This window comes from Prionailurus bengalensis, chromosome B1, assembly GCF_016509475.1.
Source record: "Prionailurus bengalensis isolate Pbe53 chromosome B1, Fcat_Pben_1.1_paternal_pri, whole genome shotgun sequence".
NCBI classification, from domain to species: Eukaryota; Metazoa; Chordata; class Mammalia; order Carnivora; family Felidae; genus Prionailurus; species Prionailurus bengalensis.
In genome coordinates, this window is record NC_057344.1 from 43,676,084 (window position 1) to 43,700,920 (window position 24,837).

The window sequence follows — 24,837 nt, forward strand, 5'->3', positions numbered from 1 at the left end:
TCAGGAAATTTCAAGTTTACAATATGCTACTGTTAACTATAGTCATATTACTGTATATTAAATCTCCAGAACTTACTTATCTTGTATAACTGAAACTTAGTACCATTTGGCCAACATTTCACCATTTCTCCCTGTCCTCAGGTCCTGGCAACTACCATTTTATTCCTTGGCTCTGAGTTTGACTATTTTAGATAACACATATAAGTGAGATCATATATTATTTGTCTTTCTGTGCATGGCTTACTTCACTTAGCATAACATCCTCCAGGTTCATCAATGTTTTCACAGATGGGAAGATTTCCTTCTTTTTTAAGGCTGAATATTCCATTGCATAAACATATTACAATTGCCAACAAATTGGGCACTCTGGAAGAAATGGACAAATTCCTAGAAACATACAAACTACCAAAACTGAAACAGGAAGAAATAGAAAATTTGAACAGACCCATAACTATCAAAGAAACTGATTCAGTAACCAAAAATCTCCCAACAAAAAAAAATCTCCCAAAAAGGCCACGTATGTTTCCCAGGGGAATTCTACAAGACATTTAAAGAAGACTTAATACCTGTTCTTCTCAAACTGTTCCAAAAAAATCGAAATGGAAGGAAAACATCCAAACTCCTTCTACAAGGGTAGCATTGATTCCAAAGCCAGACAAGGACCCCATTAAAAAAGGAGAATTATAGGCCAACATCCCTGATGAACATAGATGCAAAAATTCTAAATAAGATACTAGCAAAACAAATCCAACAGTACATTAAAAGAATTCACCATGATCAAGTGAGCTGCAACGGTGGTTTAATATTCACAAATCAATCAACATGATACACCACATTATTAAGAAAAGAACCATATGATCTTCTCATAGATGCAGAAAAAGCATTTGACAAAGTGCAGTATCTATTCTCAATAAAAACCCTCAACAAAGTAGGGACACACCTCAACACCATAAAGGCCACATATGAAAGACCCATAGGTAATATCATCCTCAATGGGGAAAAACTGAGAGCTTTAAATGGTCAAGAAGAAGACAAGGATGTCCATTATCACATTACTATTTAATACAGTACTAGAAGTCTTAGCCTCAGCAATCAGACAACAAAAAAAATAAATAAATAAAGGGTATCCAAACTGGCAAGGAAAAAGTCAAACTTTCACTATGTGCATATGACATTATTTACTATGTAGGAAACCCAAAAGACCCCACCAAAAAATTACCAGAATTAATACATGAATTCAATAAAGTTGCAGGATATAAAATCAACATACATTAATGGGTTGCATTTCTAGACATCAATAACAATACAGCAGAAAAAGAAATCAAGGAATTGATCCTATTTGCAATTGCACCAAAAAAAATTAGATACTTAAGAATAAACCTAACCAAAGAGGTAAAAGATCTATACTCTTAAGACTATGTAGGGGCGCCTGGGTGGCACAGTCGGTTAAGCGTCCGACTTCAGCCAGGTCACGATCTCGCGGTCCGTGAGTTCGAGCCCCGCGTCGGGCTCTGGGCTGATGGCTCAGAGCCTGGAGCCTGTTTCCGATTCTGTGTCTCCCTCTCTCTCTGCCCCTCCCCCATTCATGCTCTGTCTCTCTCTGTCCCAAAAATAAATAAACGTTGAAAAAAAAATTAAAAAAAAAAAGACTATGTAACACTAATAAAAGAAATCAAAGAGGACACAAAGAAATGGAAAGGATCCCATGCTCATGGATTAGAAGAACATTGTTAAAATGTCGATACTACCCAAACCATCTACACATTTAATGCAATCCCCATCAAAATAACACAAGCATTTTTCACAGAACTAGAACAAACAATCCTAAAATTTGTATGGAAACACAAAAGACCCCGAACAGCCAAAGAAGAAAAACAAATACAAATCAAAAACCACACTGAGATATCACCTCACGCCAGTCAGAGTGGCTAAAATGAACAAATCAGGAGACTATAGATGTTGAAGAGGATGTGGAGAAACGGAACCCTCTTGCACTGTCGGTGGGAATACAAACTGGTGCAGCCACTCTGGAAAACAGTGTGAAGGTTCCTCAAAAAATTAAAAATTGATCTACCCTATGACCCAGAAATAGCACTGCTAGGAATTTACCCAAGGGATACAGGAGTGCTTATGCACAGGGGCACTTGTACCCCAATGTTTATCGTAGCACTTTCAACAATAGCCAAATTATGGAAAGAGCCTAAATGTCCATCAACCGATGAATGGATAAAGAAACTGTGGTTTATATACACAATGGAGTACTACATGGCATGAGAAAGAATGAAATATGGCCCTTTGTAGCAACGTGGATGGAACTGGAGACTGTTATGCTAAGTGAAATAAGCCAGACAGAGAAAGATACCATATGTTTTCACTCTTATGTGGATCCTGAGAAACTTAACAGAAACTCATGGGGAAGGGGAAGGAAAAAAAAGAGGTTAGAGTGGGAGAGAGCCAAAGCATAAGAGACTGTTAAAAACTGAGAACAGACTGAGGGTTGATGGGGGGTGGGAGGGAGGGAAGAGTGGGTGATGGGTATTGAAGAGGGCACCTGTTGGGATGAGCACTGGGTGTTGTATGGAAACCAATTTGACAATAAATTTCATATATTAAAAAAAAAGAAATTGTGGTTTATATACACAATGGAATACTACTTAGCAATGAGAAAGAATGAAATATGGCCTTTTGTAGCAACGTGAATGGAACTGGAGAGTGTTATGCTAAGTGAAATAAGTCATACAGAGAAAGACAGATATCATTTGTTTTTACTCTTATGTGGATCCTGAGAAACTTAACAGAAGACCAGGGGGAAGGGGAAGGAAAAAAAAAAAGAGAGGGTGGGAGCCAAACCATAAGAGACTCTTAAAAACTGAGAATTAACTGAGGGTTGATGGGGGGTGGGAGGGAGGGGAAAGTGGGTGATGGGCATTGAGGAGGGCACCTGTTGGGATGAGCACTGGGTGTTGTATGGAAACCAGTTTGACGATAAATTTCATATTTTAAAAAAAGGGAAAAAAAACAAAACTGGAGGCATCACAATTTTGGATTTCATGCTATATTATAGTCACTAAAACAGTATGGTACTGCCACAAAAGCAGACACATAGATCAATGGAACAGAATAGTAAACCCAGAAGTGGACCCACAACTGTATAGTCAATTAATCTTCAACAAAGCAGGAAAGAATATGCATTCCAAAAAGGTCTCTTCAACAAATGGTGTTGAGAAAACTGGGCAGCAACATGCAGAAAAATGAAACTGACCACTTTCTTACACCATATATGAAAATAAATTCAACATGGGTAGGGGTGGGGAAAAATGAATGAAGGTCGTCAAAAGGTACAAACTTCCAAGCTATAAGACAAATAAGTTCTGAGAATGTAACGTACATAAGGTGACTATAATTAATAATACTGTAATGTATATTTGAGAGCTGCTAAGAGAGTGAACTTAAAAGTTCTCATCACAAGAAAGAAAACTGTAACTATGTGGTGACGGATGTTAACTAGGCTTACTGTGGAATTCATTTTGCAATATTTGTAAATATCAAAACATTATGTTATACACCTAGAACTAATAAGATGTTATATGCCAATTACCTCTCAATAAAACTGGAAAAAACTTTTTAAGTATAAATAAATTTTTTAAAAGAGTCACAGATTCTGAATGTTAAAAGCATAAGCCACCTCCAAAGACAGGGTGTCCCACCATCCTGCCTTATATCCACAAAAATACAGTAAGAGTGGATCTTGGCAGAGCACCAACATTGTCCACCACACTTGTTCATCTAAGCCACTGTAAATTACCATTATAAATTCTTAGATGGAAAAAATTCAGTATTTAGTTAAGAAAATTTCATTTAAAATTATAAATATATACTATATTATATATAATTATATTATATTATATATAATTTTATATATATCACTAAACACTTTGGTGCTGCATGTACATTTCAAAATCCACTTGAACCCTGTATTATTTGGGGCATAGGATTAGAATCTATAACAGAGACACTAAAATAATAGTGGATTAAACAATGGAAGTTTATTTCTCCCTTACATAAAAGTTTGAAGAGGTATGGTGGTTTAGTCTTGTAAATTCTTCAGGAGTAAGGCTCACTCTACATTATTGTTCTGCCATGAATGGCATCATCCTCATCCTAGTAGACTATGATGTATGAACATGTCCACATTGCAACCAGGAAGTGAAAAGGAGAAGATAAGCTCCCTTTCTTTAGAATTCAATCCAGACATGACAGACATTATACCTGTTCACATGTCACTAGCTATAACTTCTTCACATGACCCTATGTAGATACATGGGAAGTTTGAAAAATGTAGTCTTTTTTCACATGCCCAGCTAAATTGTGAGGGGTTTTATTTGTTTTTTTAAACTGAAAGAAGATGGAAAAACATGCACTGGGAACAACTAACACTGCCATATATGTCTTTTATAAACTATGCATATTTATGCCACATTTACTTAGAAAAAAATTTTATTTCACAATTACTTTTATGAAAATTAAAACATGAAAGTATACAAGGTGAACACTGGAACAATTTACATGGCTATACATAACAATCTTGCTTTCAACATTTTAATTTTAATTATAGATATAACTTAATGCTGACTCCTTATTTATGAATGCAATCTTTATAAACACTGTCCTTATTAAATAACTTCCAGGAATACAGACACAAAGTCAGGAGTTGAACTAAATTAAATTTATATTGAATACACACTAGTTAATTTTTAGAAAGTTATTAATATGTAACAAAATAAGAATTAAAATAAAAATGGGTCATAAAAAAGTAAATGATCAATTGATGCAAGGAGAAAAAGGCAATGTATGGTTCAAAGGAAATTTTAACTTTAAGGAAAGAGGAGTATGTTCTCAAGGAAAGAATATTTGCTACAGTTATACAATAGGTTAATACATTTCTCTTATACATAAATAAAAGCAGTAATTTCCCTGAAAGTAGTAAAAACAACACATACAAACTCACTTTTTCACTTATAATAATGTTATAGTCCACTGGGTTTTGTTCTATGCCTTGGTTATCTTTGGTAAGAGCTGCAAATTCATTGTTTCCATCCCTTAATTTATAAATAAGATGCTGAAATTCAACTACAGATTCCAGAGGCTCAATTCCATAAGAAACATTTTCAAACTGCAGTATTCCTCTGTAAAATTATGGATAAAAATGTTAAGTGCTTTCAATCAATTCTATATGATAAAATTCTGACAGAATCCTAAAGAAGAAGGAGGATGGTAAAGAATGTTTCTGAGCTCAGTATTTTTAGCCAAATTCTTTACATTTTGGAGATAACTCTGAAGAGACAAAGGATCTCCTGCAATCCACAAAACTAACTTTTCATTTCATTCTCTTTCTAGTTGTAAAGGCAGAAGAAATTATGTAATCAGTTGCTAGGTATATAAGTATACAGCATTACAGTGATCAAGAAATTCCCTGTCCTCCAAGTCAGTGACTTAAAGAAAGCAACAGTAAATAGAAATCTTAATGAATTTCTCTCTGTCTTGTGTTGGTTTTGAAAACTGCTTATATTGCTTATATAACAAAACTATATGTAATGAGTAATTTTATTTATAAAAATAAAATTTAGCAGTAATTATGAAAATACATGTATTTTCATTAAGTACACAGTCTGAATAAGAAATTAAAAACATGAGTTTAAAGAGTAAACAACTTTCATAACTATTATTTCCTGCAAACAGATTATATTTCAATAGCTAAGTAGTAAGATACTTCCCAAAAACCAAATTTCAGGGTTCCATATAACAAGTACCGAAGAACATTATTTGTGAAAATAAGGAGCTTATACTACAAAATGAAGGTGAAGAATTTACTGACAGAATGGAAAACTCTAGGCATTAAGGAGGAAACCCTACAATTCTTAGAGTTTAAGACAGTGATATTATTAGAAAAATATGAGTACTATATTAATAACTATTTGTTTATATAGAATTTGTCTCCTCTCCCTGAAGGTGATTTTCCTGAAGAAAAAGATTGTTTATCTTTATTTATCTTTATATCTCCAAACACGAGGCTAGTAGGTGATATATCATAGTACCAAAAATATTATTTGCTGAAAAACTAAGTTATCCTAAACAGCTCTTCCAACTTGCTCTAGTCATGTACATTCAGTTGTCATTTCTGTAGTTAAGAAAAAATAAGATATAGATTAAAGAAACTAGGAAATCTAAACCTTCAAGGAAGTTAGAAATGTCTCTAGTCAGCAAGGAACGTGAAGAGATAAAAGAGAAGAAAGATGTTCACTGAAGGATATCATTGCACATGGGAATCCTCTTCCATCTCCAAACTTAATATAAACATAACAAATTCACTGCAGCCAAAAATCATTAACTATAGTGTTCACATATCAATGATAGAAAATAAATAACCTCAATCCAGTGCACGTGCTGAGTGTAACAACAGAATTGGGATATCCTTCAACATACCCCTGGTAATAGCACTGAGCCTATGGAAAAAAAAAAAAAGTGGTTACTTAGGATTAACAAAACTTTCTAATGATTTCTTATTTTTATACTTGCCAGAACTTTCTGAGTATTTTCACAGGCTACATGGTTTATATCAATATGAATAAAGTGACACTCAGAAAGTTTCCCTCTATTTGTCACTTTCACTATATTAACTACTCTTCTGATGAATACTTGAGGTTATTATTTTATACCCTGCTTGCAAAGTTTTACCCATATTTTATGTTAAATTACTTTCTAATATATAAATTTAGCTCATCAATCAAAAGACAAAGATTATGGGGGCGTCTGCGTGGTGCAGTCGGTTAAGCATCCGACTTCAGCTCAGGTCACGATCTCGCGGTCCGTGAGTTCGAGCCCCGCGTCCAGGCTCTAGGCTGATGGCTCGGAGCCTGGAGCCTGTTTCCGATTCTGTGTCTCCCTCTCTCTCTGCCCCTCCCCCATTCATGCTCTGTCTCTCTCTGTCCCAAAAATAAATAAAAAACGTTGAAAAAAAAATTTAAAAAAAAAGACAAAGATTATGAATCTGAATATCTTTAAAAATCTAATATTCTGCTAAAAAGAAACACCTAAAATTTAAAGGCAGAGAAAGATTAAAGAACTAGAAAAAGATACACCATATCAACACAAACCAAAAGGATTGTGGACCTATCCTATCTGGACCTATACTAACACAGGAAATGAAGACTTTAAGGCAAGAAGCATTACTAGTGATAAAGAGGGACATTTCATAATGAAAAGAATTTCAACTGACCAGGAAGATACAAATATTCCAAATCTGTATTCACTTAATACATAGCTTCAAAATACATAAGCCCAAAATTGAAAGAATAATAAAAATAAATGCATAATCATACTAAAAGATAACATTTGTCAGTAACTGATAAATCAAGCATTCAGAATCTACAGAAGATTTAAACAGCATGTTAGCAACCTAATATAAGTAGAACAAAAACTGAAGAATACACTTTCTTTTTAAAGAGCATGGAACATTTACAAAAATGAAATCAACTTCTGAGCCATGAAGCAAGACAACAAATTTTAAAGAGCTGAAGTCATACAAAGTTTGGTCTCTGACCACAATACAATTAAGCTAGAAATACATCAAACATCATCACAGAGAGGGAAAAAAAAAAAAAAAGGAAGATTATATAATTTCCAAGACACAGTAGATAAATTTTGGTGGAAACCAATGTAAGATTTCTTTTTAAAACACTGCTTTATACTGACACTAAGGGGAGGAAGAAGGAACAAGAAAAAGAAACTGATGGTCCTATCCAATAAAAGTGAAGTGACATGGTGTCCAAATTCAATCTTTCAACAAATTTTTGTTATGCTAACCATGTGCCAGGCATTTTTCTAGACACTGGGGATACATCAGTGAAAAAAAAAAAAAACAGATGAAACTCCCTGCTCTCATGAAAATTATATGCACTGGGGAAACAGAAAATGAAACAAATAGATAAAATATATGACACATCATATATTGATAATCACTATGAAGAAAAATAAAACAGATAAAGTAAGAGAGTACTAAGGTTAAGAGTTCAATTTAAAATAGGGGGTAGTCAGGGACTAATAGAGTAATTTTAAACAAAGGCCTTAAGGAAAGGGAATCTTGAAATCTTGAGAAAGAGAACAATATGGATTAGAGAAAATAGAAAGTACAAAGATCTTGAAAGGAAAACATGTCTGGTATGTTAAAGAACAAGGAGACCCATATAACTGGAACAGAATAAACAAGGTAGACAGTAACAAGAGATGAAGTCAGGCAAAGAGGACCAGATTGTGTAAAAGCTGTAGGATATTGAAATGACTTCAGTTTTCACTTTGTGAACAATAGGAGATCATACCATGGAGGGTTCTGAGCACAAAAACAACATAATGTGTCTAGGCTTTAAATATGATCTATCTGGTTGCCATGTTGAGAACTAACTGAGGGGATGGGCAAGGTATAGAAACAAGGAGATTATTCAAGAAGTTATAGTAATAATCCAAACATTTACTTGGAAAAGAGTGGTATCAGTGGATGGAGACAGAGGAAGAGGATGGATTCTGGGTAGAATCAATTAAATTTATTGATGGATAGGATGAGGGTTAAAAAAAGTTTTAAAATGTATGATTTTGTGTCCAATAATATTTGTGTTTGCTTCTATTAGTCTTTAATTTATATTAATTTATTCAATAAAATATAAATAAACTAAATAAATGGTGTCTATATTCTAGATAGAGTAAAAGCCTCAGTCCATCAAGTTTGTCTTTAATTTTTTTTTTCAACGTTTTTTATTTATTTTTGGGACAGAGAGAGACAGAGCATGAACGGGGGAGGGGCAGAGAGAGAGGGAGACACAGAATCGGAAACAGGCTCCAGGCTCCGAGCCATCAGCCCAGAGCCTGACGCGGGGCTCGAACTCCCGGACCGCGAGATCGTGACCTGACTGAAGTCCGACGCTTAACCGACTGCGCCACCCAGGCGCCCCCATCAAGTTTGTCTTTAATTTACTAAGACTTCAGGAAGACCTAATAGTGAGGGAAATGAGGCAATAAATGGATTCTTAACTATATCATCTATGAATAGTGTTCTGTATTAGGAAAATATACAATGTAAAAAAGATTTTAGGGACACCTGGGTGGTTCAGTCAGTTAAGCGTCTGACTCGATTTAGGTTCAGGTCATGATCTCAATGTTTGTGAGTTTGAGCTCAGCATCAGGCTCTGTGCTAATGGCACAGAATTCTCTCTCTCTCTCTCTCTCTCTCTCTCTCTCTGCCCCTTCCCTGCTCTCTCTCTCTCTCTCTCTCTCTCTCTCTCTCTCTTCTAATATAAATAAATAAATAAATAAATAAATAAATAAAATTTTTAAAGCATTAAAAAAGATTTTATAAATCTGTAAAATATAGAACTTAAATCTTACCTGAACATCTGAAGGATGTGAATTCATAAATCCTTGATTATACACATAAACCATAAAATTATGTGCTAAAAACATCCTGAATTCAAAAAATGAGAGAATATTAAAAGTTATTCTTTCTGAAGCATATAAAGCAGTGCTCAGCAAAGTAAAGTAATACCCCCAGGCCAAATCTGACCTACTCTGTCTTTGTAAATAAAGTCTTATAGGAACACAGCCACACCCATTAAGTTATGTATGGTCCATGGCTGCTTTCAAGCTACAACAGCAGAGTTGATAAATTTTCATTGAAGTAGTATGATCCTCAAAGCCTGGTATATTTATTATCAGGGCCTTTATAGTAAGTCTGCAAACACGATAAAGGTAGTATTTTCTTTTGACATGTATGTGATTTATAGTCAAAGCAATATGCACTCAAAAATAATTTTTCTATTTTAATGAACTCCCTTAAGGAAAATAAGAAGGGACTACAAGATGAGAGAAAAGGCACTGTAAAATTTACAAAGATATGAACTAGATATAGGATTATGAGAATTTTCCATTCTTTCTTTCTTTCTAAATTTTACTACCACGCATATATATTACCCACATAATGAAGTAGAAGCCATATTAATCTAAACATAGATACTAAAACCAGAAGTTCAACATTCTCTGGTATCATTGCCTATACTTATCCTATTTTAGGTATGCTTCCTCACCTCATGGTCACTCTTCAATTCAATGTAACATAAGCAGACCACCCACACTAGCTAGTTGGGAATCCTCTACTAAAAGTGATCTCATACAGGTTACTAATGACCCTCTAGTTGTCAAATCTAAAAGGCAGTTTAAAGTTAAGTAAAAGTAGTCTGACATACACATACTGTTGACCACACTTCCCTTCTTTAAACTATCTACTCTTCAACTCTAATCATACCATTTCCACCTGGCTTCCCAAATATCTTTCTATATACTTTTATGAGTCCCTTTATCTAGATCCTTGCTTCTTCCATGGTATTCAATTCTGGGTTGTTTTTCCTTCTCACCTTTAATATTCACCCCATCTCTACACATTTATCTTGTTCATTTCTGGTGCTTCATTTATATCCACATAAAATAGATGGCTCTGAAATTCATACTCCCATTCTAAATTAAATCTAACTGCCAAATGGACACTTCTGGAATATCCCACAAGCACTTTATATGTAACTTTTCCAAAACTGAGCCCTTATTGCCCGTGACTCAGATCTGTTCCCCTTCTCCTTCACTGCCAAACCAAATCTCTACTATCACTATATCCAATGTTAGCTAATATTTTTCCTGCCACCTCAGTATATCTCAGAAAAAAAAGCCCTATCTCTACAGACATAGCTCTGCTTTTCATTATTTCTCATATAAGTTATTTGCAAGAACTTTCTAATTGTCATTATGCTGTCATAATCATTATGCAAATAACTTCCCAAACAATACACACATGCTCTATCCATCTCCTAAACTCCAGTTCCTATAATGCTTACGACTGTTTATAGTCCTGATAAGATGTCCAAATGCAATGTGAGTTCTTTCACTTTCCCTCTTATATACCTGAGAAGATCTTTGAGTTGTCATTTATCATATTCTTCCCTTCTGTCTAAAGGAGTAGGTTAACTGTTCTTTGACTCAATGCTATTCTTCAGCATTTTACATAAGGGAACATTTGTTTATACATCTCTCTCTAAGAAACTTCCCTTCAGGCAAAAAAAAACTGTGTTTCTTGTTTCTTAAAAAGCATTCATCTGAGCCTCTTTCTTCTTTTTCTACCAAACATTTTTGAAAAAGTTATTTACACTTACTACTTTACATTTCTCAAATCCATCTCTCCCTCATACTATGTAGTCTAGTTCTATAACCAACATTTAACTGAAACTATCCTATTGAAGGTCACAAATTAATTCTAAGTCAATTTTTCTCAATTTGTTTTCCATGAAAGAATTAAACCCCACAGAAAGTTATTTCAATTACTTTCTCAACTCCCTAAAGGATGGTACATAAATAGTACTATTTTCCATAAACTATACACCAGCTTGCACAAGCATATAATCTAATTTCCATATTAAATTCCTTATTCCATATCCCTATTGGTAGTCCTGCCTCCCTCATCAAACTCTAACTGATACAATCAGTTACAGACTTACTTCTTATTGCAATAGCCTGCCCTGATTATATAGGTCCTTCTGGGTCTGCCAACAACATAAGATCATATAAATTAATCTTCAGGAGGTGAGTCCCTATTTTTTTCTGTTCCTCCCCCCTATTCACAAAAGACTACTTAAGGCATTAGGAACAAAAATTTAATTAATTCACAGGAGAGCATCTGCTCATCTGAGACAACTAAAAGGTTTAATAACAACTACATTAATTATTTTTAACACTATTTTTATTATAAGTAAATAAATTCATATCAATAAAATGAAATACAAAACTAGAGAATAAAAAATTACCTTTGCTTAAGATGTATAGTGTATAGCTTCTGGTCTATTGTAATAATATATGATATCCATTCCTAGAGAACCCAGAAAACTAAGCTGATCAATGTGACAGAGGCAAAACAAAAATTTTACATCAACGCATTCCTCCAAACAATCCCTAAAATGTCTTAGTTAAAATGTCTGTGATAGATATGATTTAAAATCTGCAACAATATATCAAAAATTATAACATATACTTATTATATAATCCATTCTTACTATTTCCACAAAACTAAGTCCAACCTAAGGATTTATATAGGATTAGAAATCTATATTTAACTGAATTTTAAGGTCTTCTGAAATTAGAGACTATGTGTTATGCTGTAATGTCTATTTAGGGGACATCATTGGGATAATAAGGTATCCTGTAACAGTGAAGCTTATTCCATTAGGCACAAAAGATATTTATTTTAGCTGTTTTCTTAAAATGTATTGTCTGTTTTCTATTTTTTCCAAATAAAAAATTCTTAAAATTTGGTATTGTTTTTGACTCTATTACTACCATTCCCAAGTTAAAACATAAATAACAAACAGTAAGTTGTAATATCAGTAAGTTGCTGCACCTGAGTGATGAGATTTAATCCAGCCAAAGAGAACATGTAAAAAGCAAGAGTTTGAGCATCACTGAAAAAAAACAAACAAAAAAACAAAAAAACAAAAAAACCTTAAAGCATTTAAAAACCAAAAAGACACAAATATCAGAATATAGAAAAAAGATAAGCCTCCCAGGGTCTGTGACTGCCAGCCCTGCCCACCCACAAAAAATTCACAAAGGGCAGCACAGAGAGAGCATGATAGCTTGGGATCACTGTAACCCCAAAGTCAGACTGGGGGTAGACATCTGGTCTGACTGCAGGTCCTGCCCATCAACGAAAGCTTCTCAGGGGACAACACAGGGAGAGTGCTCTGCAGCAGGCTGACTTTAGTTCTGGCAAACATATGCTCTGACTCTATTCAAGTCCAATGCAGTCCCAGACTGGCTCCTTAACAACACAGGGAGCAAACACTGCAAACGAATGGCAAAGAGAGCCATTATAGACAACTGGACTAAAGGTAAACACATCTCAACCACAACATTAGGGCACATGCAACACATATAGATAACATTCCTGAAGCACCAGGATCTGGTAAATAGGGGACATTATACTTCAGGGCACTACAGGACCTCTTCTTCATAAAGCCACTACTTTCAAGAGCAGGAGACACAGCTGACATTCCTAACACATAGAAACAGACACAGAGAATTAGACAAAATTAGAAGATAGCAGAACATGTCCCAAATGAAAAAAATAAAATGAAACAAAATGAAACACAGAAAAAGAGCTAAATGAAATGGAAATAAGCAATATGCATGATAGAGAATTCAGAGTAATGGTCATAAAGACACTCACTGGATTCAAGAAGATCTGGGACAGAAAATATTAAAAGAACCAATCTGGGATAAAGACCTCAATAACAGAAACTAAAATACATTAAAGGGAATAAATCTTAGACTAGAAGAAGGAGAAGAACAAACCAGTGAGCTGGATGACAAAGTAATGGAAAGCAACTAAACTTAAGAGCAAAAAGTAAAAGAACAATAAAAATGAGAATAGGTTAAGAAATCTCAGCAATACCAATAAGTATAGTAACATGAACATTATAAGAATCCAGAAGGAGGAGAGAGAGAAGAGGGAAGAAAATTTATTCAAAAGAATAATAAATGAAAACTTCACTAATCTGGGGAAGGAAACAGAAATCCAGATCCAGGAGGCACAGAGTGCCCCCAACAAAATCAACCCAAAGGGGTCCATGCCAAATAATAATTAAAACAGCACAAAGAAATAATAGAGAATTTTAAAAGCAGTAAGAGAAAAGAAAACAGTTATATACAAAACAAACCCCATAAGGCTACCAGCTGATTTATCAGAAGAGACTTTCCAGATCAAAAGGGATTGGCATGATATATTCAAAGTTGAAAGGAAAAAAATTGGCAGCCAAAAATATTCTATCCAGCAAGGATATTCAGAATAGAAGGAGAGATAAAGAGTTTCCCAAATGAACAGATGTTAAAGGAATTAATCACCACTAAAACAGCTTTAAAAGAAATGTTAAAGGAGATACTTTCACTGGAAAAGAAAGACCATAAGTAAGGGTAAGGAAAAGAAAAAAACTCACAGGTACATATAAACATAATAAAAGTAGAAGATCAATCACTTATAAAAACAATAGGTATATTAAAGCAGTAAATCAGTCAAAAGATTCACAAAATAAAAATATGTAAAGTATGACATCATATACCTAAAATGTGAGGGAAAGGAATGAAAAATCAGTGCATTCATAACATGTTCAAACTTAAGTGACCATCAACTTAATACAGAACAGATATAAACACAGGATGTTATATATGAACCTAATGGACACAACAAATCAAAAACCTGTAATATATATGCAAAAAATAAAGAGAAAGAGATCCAAGCATTTCACTAAAAACAGCCATCAAAAAGAGAAGAGAGTGCAAGAGAAGAACAGAACAGAGAAGAACTACAAAAAAAAAACTATAAAACAAGTAACAAATGACAATAATTACATACCTATCAATAATTATTTTGAAGGGGAAGAGTTAAGATGGTGGAGTAGTAGGGGCACTCTATGCTTGCCTCCTCCTTGTAACATAGCCGAATACATAACAAATAATTCCTAACATCCAAGAAATCGATAGGAAGACTGAGAGAACAAACTGCATATCTCAGAGGGAGAAAAACAGCCACATCGTGGAAGGTGGAAGCTGTGGAGAACTGATTAGGGGGAGAAAAGAATTGTGCTGTGGAGGGGAGGGAGCCCTGATCATGAACAAAGGAGAAAGAGAGACAAGACAGAAAAGGAGAGAAAGCAGCAGGCAGGGGACTGTGAAAGAAAAACTCTTCTCCAAAGACATTGACTGGGGAAAGGACAAGAGCTGATTATTTCAAGTTTTTACAAGAAGTGGAGCTCAACGTCTAAAGTTTTAGAAGTCCACACCATCACTGGGATCATACCTGGTGGCTTAGGGGTGCTCCTGTGGGAAAAGAGGACAGAGGCCCAGGAGGGGACAGCATGGTCTGAGGATCCCCTGGGTTGCATAGGAGAAAGAGTTCCACTTCTTGGAGTGCATTTGAGAGACATGGCACTGACTCTCAAGGGACAAAAGAGAAGGCCACTGAGCAGTCCCATTAACTAGCATAGCTGTAGAGGCACCTATTGAAGGCAGCTAACTGGAAGCCAGTTAGCTTTGGCTGTGCTTTACCATAAACTCCTAACCCCGTGTAGTTATGGGACTGCTTTTCCAGGACAAACCAGCACCAGCCACAGTGTGACAAGATCTTCCCCCAGAGGATCAGAGTGGGTCTAGACTGCTGCACAGGATTCCTAAAATTTAGAGTTTTGAAACCCAGCTGAGCACTTGAGATAAAACACAGGAGCACTGATCTATCAGGCAGACAGATGGCTCAGAAACAGAAGGGTGAAGGCAGGGTTCTGATAGAAGCCTGGGACACAATATTCAGAATAGAAGGAGAGAGAAAGAGGGGAGATTGTTCGCTCTTCTATGAGGGCTTCCTGAACAGCAGCTGTTAAAAAAGGAGTGCAAACTCCTCTCTCCAGGGATGAGAGAACAATATAACATTTCCACCCCACACCATCCCCACATTAGCATGGACAGACTTCAGTGAGCAACACAGTATCCCAAGTGGAGGCTCAAGCCATTTACACAAAGTCCCACCCCACTGTGTCCTGCAGGTGCATCTTTACTAGGGCAAGTGATGCTGAGGACCAGTGCAGTAGGCCGCTCACCCAGAAGACCAGCACAAACTCCCCAGCCACACCAATTCCACTGATCATAGAGTGCAGCAAAGCTTCAGCTCTAGGGGAAATAGAATCTAGCCTTTTCTAACAAGCAGTTAAAATATACCTACTTAAAATGTGCCACACACTGGACAAGATCCAAACAATCCACACTGCAAGCAAGGAGAAACTCTACAGAGGACTGATCTGAGAGAAAGGGTAGCCAAATCACAACAGCAGAGTGTACAAAGTATACACCAAAACAACTTCTTGAAGGGCCAGGCCCTGGACAGTATATGACCTCTACTTAATACAGTCATTATTATCAGGAGCAGCAATATAACAGGGTTTCCTAACATACAGTTGGCAGAGGTCTAGGCAAAATGCCAAGGAGGCAGAATTTATCCCAAAAGGAAGAACTGGAGGAGGTCATGGCCAGGGATCTAATCAAAACAGATGGAAGTAATATGCTTGAACCAGAATTTAAAACAACAATCATAAGGAGAATAGCTGGACTTGAGAAAAGCATAGAAGAAACCAGAGAGACCTTTACCACAGAGATAAAAGCCCTAAAAACTAATAAAGCCAAAATAAAAAATTATATAACTAAGATGAAAAACTGACTAGATGTATTGGCAACAAGGATGGAAGAAGCAGAGGAATGAATAAGTGACACAGAAGATAAAATTATGGAAAATAATAAAGCTGAAAGAAAGAGGGAAAGAAAAATATTGGATCACGAATGTAGACTTAGGGAACTCAACAACTTCCTGAGCATAATAACATTCATATAATAGGAGTCTCAGAAGAAGAGAGGGGAAAGGGGGCAGAAGGTTTATTTGAGCAAATTATAGCTGAAAACTTCCTTAATTTGGAAAAGAAAACAGACATTGAAATAAAAGAGGCACAGAGAATGCCCATCAAAATCAACAAAAGCCATAGACAACACCAAGACACACTGCAGTAAAATTTAGACTATACACAGGAAAGGAAATAATCCTGAAAGCAGCAAGAGAAAAAAAATCCTTAACTTACAAGGGAAGACAAATCAAAATCGGGTTCACAGCAGATCTCTCCACAGAAACTTTGCAGGCTAGAAGTGAGTGGCATAATATATTCAATGTGCTGAATGGAAAAAATAAATATGTAGCCAAGAATGCTTTATCCAAAAAGGCTGCCATTCAGAATAGAAAGAAAGATAAAGAGTTCCCCAGACAAATAAAACCTAAGAGTTCATGACCACTAAACTAGCCCTATAAGAAATATTATAGGGGACTCTTTGAGTGGGAAAGAAATCAAAAGCAACAAAGACTAGAAAGAAACAGAGAACATCAGAAACAACTGTAAAGAAACAACTTAACAGGTAACACAATGGCAATAAATTCATATTTTTCAATAGTCACTCTGAATGTAAGTGGACTAAATGTATGAATCAAAATATACAGGGTATCAGAATGGATAAACAGGAAAGACCCATCTATAGGCTGTCTATAAGAGCATAAATCATTTTAGACCTAAAGAGACTTGCAGATTGAAACTGACAGGATGGAGAACCATCTATCATGCTAATGGATGTCAAAAGAAAGCCAGAGTAAAAATACTTATATCTTACAAAGCAGATTTTAAACCAGACTGCAACAAGGGATGAAGAAGGGCACTATATCATAATTAAGGGGTCTACCCAACAAGAAGATGCAACAACTGTAAACATTTATGCCTCCCAACTTGCATGTATGCAAATATAATAATCAATTAATAACAAACATAAAGAAATTCACTGAAAATAATACAATAAGAGTAGGGGACTTTAACATGCCACTTACAACAATAGACCATCTAACCAAAACTCAACAAAGAAACAATGACTTTGAATGACACACTGGACCAGATGGACTTAACAGTTATATTCAGAACATATCATTCTAGAGCAGTAGAATACACATTTTTAAAGTGCACATGGAATATTCTCCAGAGTATATCACATACTAGGTCACATATCAGGACTCAACAAGTATAAAAATATTGAGATCATACCATGCATATTTTAGGACGCCAACACTATAAGATCAGCCACAAGAAAAAATTTGGAAAGACCACAAGTATATGGAGGTTAAAGAACATTCTACTAAAGAATGAATGGGCTAACCATGAAATTAAAGAGGAAATTTAAAAATATATGGAACCCAATGAAAATGAAAACATGACAGACCAGAACCACTGGGATGCAAAAGGCGGTCCTACAAGGTAAGTATATTGCAATACAGGCATACCTCAAGAAGCAAGAAATGTCTCAAATACCCAACCTAACCTTACATCTAAAGCAGCTAGAAAAGGAACAGCAAATAAAGACAAAGCCAGTAGAAGATGGGAAATAATAAAGACTAGAGAAATAAACACCATAGAAACAAACAAACAGTAGAACAGATCAACAAAACAAGAACTGGTTCTTTGAAGAATAAAACTGATAAACTTCTAGACAGATTTATCAAAAAGAAAAGAGAAAGTACCCAAATAAATAATGAATGAAAGAGGAGAGATCACAACAAACACTACAAAAATACAAACAATAATAAAAGAATGTTATGAAAAATTATATGCCAAAAATTGAGCAATCTGGAAGAAATAGACAAATTCCTAGAAACAAACAAACTACCAAAATTGAAACATGAAGAAACAGGAAATTTGGACAGACCCATAACCAGCAAATAAAATGAATCAGAAATCAAAAATCTCCCAACAAACAAAAGTCCAGGGCCAGATGGTTTCCCAAAGGAATTCTACCAGACATTTAAAGAAGAGTTAATACCTATTCTTCTCAAACTGTTTCAAAAATACAAATGGAAGGAAATCTTCCAAACTCATTCTAGGAGGCTAGCATTACCTTGATTCCAAAACCAGACAAAGAACCTACTAAAAATAAGAATATCAGGCCAATATCCCTGCTGAACATGGATGGAAAAATTCTCACCGAGATACTAGCAAATCGAATTCAACAGTACATTAAAAGAATTATTCACCATGATCAGGTAGGATTTATTCCTGGGCTGCAATGGTGATTCAATTGCAAATTAACATACACCACATAAATAAAAGAAAGGATAAAACCATATGGTCCTCTCAATAGACATATAAAAAGCATTTGACAAAACACAGCATCCATTCTTGATTTAAAAAAAAAACCCCTCAACAAAGTAGGGATACACAGAACATACCTCAACATCATGAAAGCCATATATGAAAGACCCACAGCTAATATCATCCTCAATGGAGAAAAACAGAACTTTAATTAAATGGTCAGGAATTAGATAGGGATGTCCATTCGCACCATTACTATTTAACATAGTACTGGAAGTCTTAGCCTCAGCAATCAGACAACAAAAAGAAATAAAAGGCATCCAAATTGGCAAGGAAAAAAGTCAAACTTTCACTATTTGCAGAGAATGTGATACTCTATGTAGAAAATCCAAAAAAAAAAAAAAACACCAAAAAATTGCTAGACCTAATACATGAATTCAGCAAAGTCTCAGGATATAAAATCAATGTACAGAAATTGGTTGCATTTCTATACACCAATAATGAAGCAGCAGAAAGAGAAATCAAGGAATTGATCCCATTTACAACTGTACCAAAAAACAATTAGGTATAATAATTAGGTTTATTAGGAATAAACCTAACCAAAGATGTGAAAGATCCATACTCTGAAAACTATAGAACACTTATGAAGGACACTGAAGAAGACACAAAGAAATGGAAAAATGTTCAATGTTCATGGATTGGGAGAGCAAATATTGTTAAAATGTCTATACTACCCAACGCATTCCACATTTTTAATGTAACCCCTATCAAAATACCACCAGCATTTTTCACAGATCTAGAACAAACAATCCTAAAATTTGTATGGAACCACAAAAGACCCTGAATAGCCAAAGCAATCCTGCAAAAGAAAAGCAAAGCTGGAGTCATCAAGACAGTATGATACTGGCACAAAAACAGACACATAGATAACAGGAACAGAATAGAAAACCCAGAAATTGACCCATAACTATATGGTCAACTAATCTTCAACAAAGCAGAAAAGCACATTTAATGCAGAAAAGACAGCCTCTTCAACAAATGGTATTGTGAAAACTGGACAATTATATGCAAAAGAATGGGACTGGACCACTATCTTACACTAGACACAAAAATAAACTCAAAATGGATTCAAGACCTAAGTGAGACTTGAAGCCATAAAACTTCTGGAAGAAAATATAGGCACTAATCTCTTTGAAATCAGCTGTAGAAACATTTTTTTTTTTAAGATATGTCTCCTCTGGCAAGGGAAACAAAAGCAAAATTAAACTACTGGAACTATATTCAAAAAGAATGAAAATTTGCCATTCACAACTACGTGGATGGAACTAGAGGGTATTATGCTAAGCGAAATTAGTCAGAGAAAGACATATCATATGACTTCACTCATACGAGGACTTTATGATACAAAACAGAGGAATATAAAGGAAGGGAAGCAAAAATAATATAAAAACAGGGAGGGGGACAAAAACATAAGAGACTCTTAAGTATGGAGAACAAACAGAGGGTTGCTGGAGGGGTTGTGGGAGGGGGGATGGGTTAAATGGGTAGGGGGCATTAAGGAATCTACTCCTGAAATCATTGTTGCACTATATGCTAATTAACTTGGATGTAAATTTTAAAAATTAATTAAACTTTTTTTAAATGGGCAGTAAACATGAACAGACATTTCTCCAAAGAAGACATGCAGATGAACAACAGTCACATGAAAAGATGCTCAACATCATTCATCACCAGGAAAGTGCAAATCGAAGACACAATGGGATGTCACCTCACATCAGTCAGAACAGCTAAAATAAAAAACACAAGAAACAACAAATGTTGGCAAGAAGGTAGAAAAAAGGAACCTTGTACACTGCTCGTGGGAATACAAACTGTGCAACCACTATGGAAAACAGTTTGGAGGCTCTTCCAAAAAATTAAGACTGAAACGACCAGGGGCACCTGGGTGGCTCAGTCAGTTACACATCCAACTTCAGCTCAGATCATGATCTCATGGTTTGTGGATTTGAGCCCTGTGTCAGGCTCTGTGCTGACAGCTCACAGCCTGGAGCCTGTTTCAGATTCTGTGTCTCCCTCTCTCTCTCTGACCCTCCCCCATTCATGCTCTGTCTCTCTCTGTCTCAAAAATAAATAAACATTAAAAAAAATTTTAAAAACTAACATCAAAATACATCATCAGATTAAAAAAAAAAAGGACTAGAATGACCATTTAAACAGTAATTTCACTACTGGGTAATTACCAAAAGACTACAAAAACACAAATATGACAAGATATATGCACCCCTATGCATATTATTATTATTATTGCAGCATTATTTAATATAGAATGAACCCAAGGGCCCATCAATAGATGAATGGATAAAGAAGATGTAATATGTATACACAACAGAACATTACTCAGCCATAAACAAGGAATGAAATCTTGCCATTTGCAACAACATGAATAGATCTAGAAAGTATAAAGCTAAGTGAAATAAGTCAGTTAGAGAAAGTCAAAGAATAGAATAGAATAGAATAGAATAGAATAGAATACCCCGAATTCAAAAAGATGTATGTACCCTATTTACTGTAGCAATTTACAATAGCCAAAGCAATCTAAGTGTCCTTTGATAAATGAACAGGTAAAGAAAATGTGGTATACACACACACACACACACACACACACACTGGAATATTACACAACAATAAATAAGGATGAAATCTTGCTTTTTGTAAAAACATGATGGACCTTGAGGGCATTATGCTAAGTGAAATAAATCAGACTGAGAAAGACAAAGATCATATGATTTCACTCATATGAGGAATCTAAAAACAAAACAAATGAATAAACAAATAAAAAGGAGAATCAGACCTGCAAAAACAAAGAACTACCTCTGATGGTTGCCAGAGGGAAGGGGGTTGAGGGGATGGACAAAATGCCTGAAGGGGAACGGAAGATACAGGCTTTTGTTTATATGGAATGAGTAAGTCATGAAAATAAAAGGTACAGCATAGAGAATACAGTCAATGATATTATAATAGTGTTGTATGGTGAAAGATGGTAGTTACACTTGTGATCATAGCATAATGTATAGAGATGTTGAATCACTATGTTGTATACCTGAAACTGATGTAACATGTGTCAACTATACTTAAAATCAAAAAATTTTTAAAAGGGATTCTCTTAACCATTTTGGTGAAAATTATTCTCTTCATCTGAATCGTGTAAATATTACTCAGATAAGACCCTAATTCTTCTACATTATTTTCTTTATTAGAACTTTTAAAATTTTTACCATAAGGAAATAACAAATGTTAGACAAAACAGAAGATTCCCATCTATATATTTGCTTTCACTATCAAACTTAAAATTCCATATAAGTAGTAATAGTGTATACTTAGATTCATTCTATAATGGGGTTGATACATTTAATTGCTATAAATAAGAATTTAAAAAATCATATAATATTGTGAAAAATATCTCTTACATTTTCTAGTTCCAAATTATCACTTGTATTTTCTTGGATTTTCTCTGGAACTATAATTTGTAAAAATGGATTTTGAGAACCTGAAGAAAGAAAAAAGATAGTTAATAATTGTGTCTTATACCTGACTATTTGTTCAGGTTCTTTTGTAGAATTCACTAAAATGCACATATGAGTCATCCTTATGTACTCCTATAAAAATCTTGAAAATGCTTAATTTAAAAACAGAGTAGTTAAGATCAAAAAAAAAAAAAAAAGGACTGGGGGGTGGAGACAGGGCATAGTTAAACTTAGACAAAATTTGCTGTTACTGGAGAAAACAAACAAACAGACCAAAAAAAGGTCAAAGATATACTTCAAGCAAACTTTCCTTAAATAAAAGATTTGAAACAATACACTGAAAAGTACACAGAATTCAGGAATAACTGATAACAATTAAAATTGAGAAATATTCTACTAAAGTTATTGGGTGTCTAAGATAAAGAAAGAATCCTATTGGCCTATGAACAAAAAGAAAAACAAAATCATATTGGGCATAAGGGAGAAAAGCAGGCTGGCTTGACAATTTTTATAACAGTATTCAAAATTTAAAAACTGAAGAACAATGTCTTTATTTTTTTAAGTGTTTATTTAAATTCCAGTTAGTTATCACACATGGTAATATTAGTTTCAGGCGTACAAAGAGTGATTCAACACTTCCATACAACACCCTATGCTCATCACAAGTGTACTCCTTGATCCTTATTACCTATTTAACCCATGCCCTCACCCACCTCCCCTCCTGTAACCATTAGTTTGTTCTCTATGACTAACAGTCCGTTTCTTGGACTTTTCCCCTTTTATTTTATTTTATTTTATTTTATTTTATTTTATTTTATTTTATTTATTTTCCCCTTTGCTCATTTGTTTTGTTTCTGAAATTCCACATAGGAGTGAAATCACATGGTATTCATTTTTCTCTTACCGTGGTAAATCACATGATATTCATCTTTCTATTCTCAGCATATTACTCTCTAACTCTATCCATGTCATTGCTAATGGCAAGATTTCATACTTTTTTAATGTCTGAGTAATATTCCATTGTATATATACATACTACTTCTTTTTTCTTCTCAGATATAGGATTAGGGTTAGGGTTTATGGCCAGTGTTAGGGTCAGGCTTAAGGTTAGGGCCAGAGTGAGGGCATGTTCCTGGTATCCTGCTGTTTAGAGAACTCTCCAGAGGGCTCAATTTGGAGTTAGGGCTTTGGGGTTAGTGTTAGGGTTAGGATGAGGATGAGGATGAGGATTAAGGTTTAGGGGTTGGGGATTAAGTTGGAGTTAGGGGTTAGGGTTAGGGTGTTGGGGGCTAGCAGGTTTATATTAACTAGAGAAGATGTTACTTGAACTGATGGTTATACTCAGTGTAGTTTCAATAAGATATACACAAGGCTCTTCCCATATGCTTCTAACATATGTTTACAAACACTTATATCTTAATGAAAAAGGTGTCACTTGAAACATGCCATAGTTTCATTCAGGTAAGAATAGGTCTATTCCTACATGCTTTTACAGATGCATTTACAAACACATATAAATCAATGAAAAAGATGTTACTTGAACAATAGTTTATATACAGTGCATTTTCAATGAGGTAAGCATACGACTATTCCCATATGCTTTTATGTGTATGTGTAGAAACTTTAATGAAATATGATGATACTTGAAAACTGAATCTACAGAGTGTGGTTTCACAGTGTTAGGCATACAACTATTCCCATATGCTTCTATGCACATGTGAGAAACTTTAATGAAATATGATGATACTTGAAAAGACTGATTATACACAGTGTGGTTTCACAGCATTAAGCATATGGCTATTCCCATATGCTTCTACACATATGAAGAACTATGTTTTTAGAAAATCTTCAAGAAAAAGTGTATACCCTTGTATTTCATCCCCAACAAAACTGTTATTCAAATATAGGGGCAAAAGACAGGTATTTATAAGCAAAACTCAAGGAAAATAGTTCACCTCCACCTGTCACCAAAGGCAGAGAAACTTCTTCCAACAAAGGTACCAACATAGTTAAAGGTTAGTTGTGGATATTAAACAAACTTAAATATAGAATAAGGCTAATAAAACTGTGGAAGTCTTAGTTATCCAACAGGGTACAAATGTTATTAAACCATGATGATATAGACATAACATATATAATAATGTCAGGCAGTGTAGCAGAAGAGGAATACCATAAGTGCATCCTGATTTCCTTACATTTATTGCAATGTGGCCCCCCAAAAATGTGACTTAAAGTTTAAAATCAAGTTATAGAAGTAGAAACATACTGTTTAATGGTATAACAGTGTATAATAACTAAGATTTAAAATAACCACAGTCATGTAATAAAGGGGAGAGCCAAAAGTGGGAAGAAGTAGTAAGATATTAATTTTTCTAATTACTTACAGTGAGGAATCACTATTACTGCCTAAATAAAAATTTTAATCTATTATGTAAAACATTATAAATATTCCAAATTAAGAGAAAACATACACAAAGGCACCTACAAAATAAACCAAAAGCCAGATTTTTACAATGAAA

At 34.7% G+C, this 24,837-nt stretch overlaps 1 protein-coding gene across 4 annotated transcripts in view; it reads right to left on the bottom strand.

Annotated features, from left to right (window-relative positions):
• ADAM32 (ADAM metallopeptidase domain 32) overlaps positions 1–24,837 on the bottom strand; it is a 192,474-nt gene that overhangs the window by 156,182 nt on the left and 11,455 nt on the right. For 3 of the 4 annotated variants that reach the window (XM_043563673.1, XM_043563695.1, XM_043563684.1), the window contains exons 2-6: positions 22,262–22,341; positions 11,892–11,953; positions 9,436–9,511; positions 6,427–6,503; positions 5,009–5,186 (exon numbers count right to left, since the gene is read on the bottom strand). In XM_043563673.1, coding sequence (XP_043419608.1) covers positions 5,009–5,186; positions 6,427–6,503; positions 9,436–9,511; positions 11,892–11,953; positions 22,262–22,341 — 473 coding nt within the window. Of the gene's footprint in view, positions 1–5,008; positions 5,187–6,426; positions 6,504–9,435; positions 9,512–11,891; positions 11,954–22,261; positions 22,342–24,837 lie in introns of those variants that run through there. The other variant, XM_043563706.1, reaches the window with a different exon arrangement.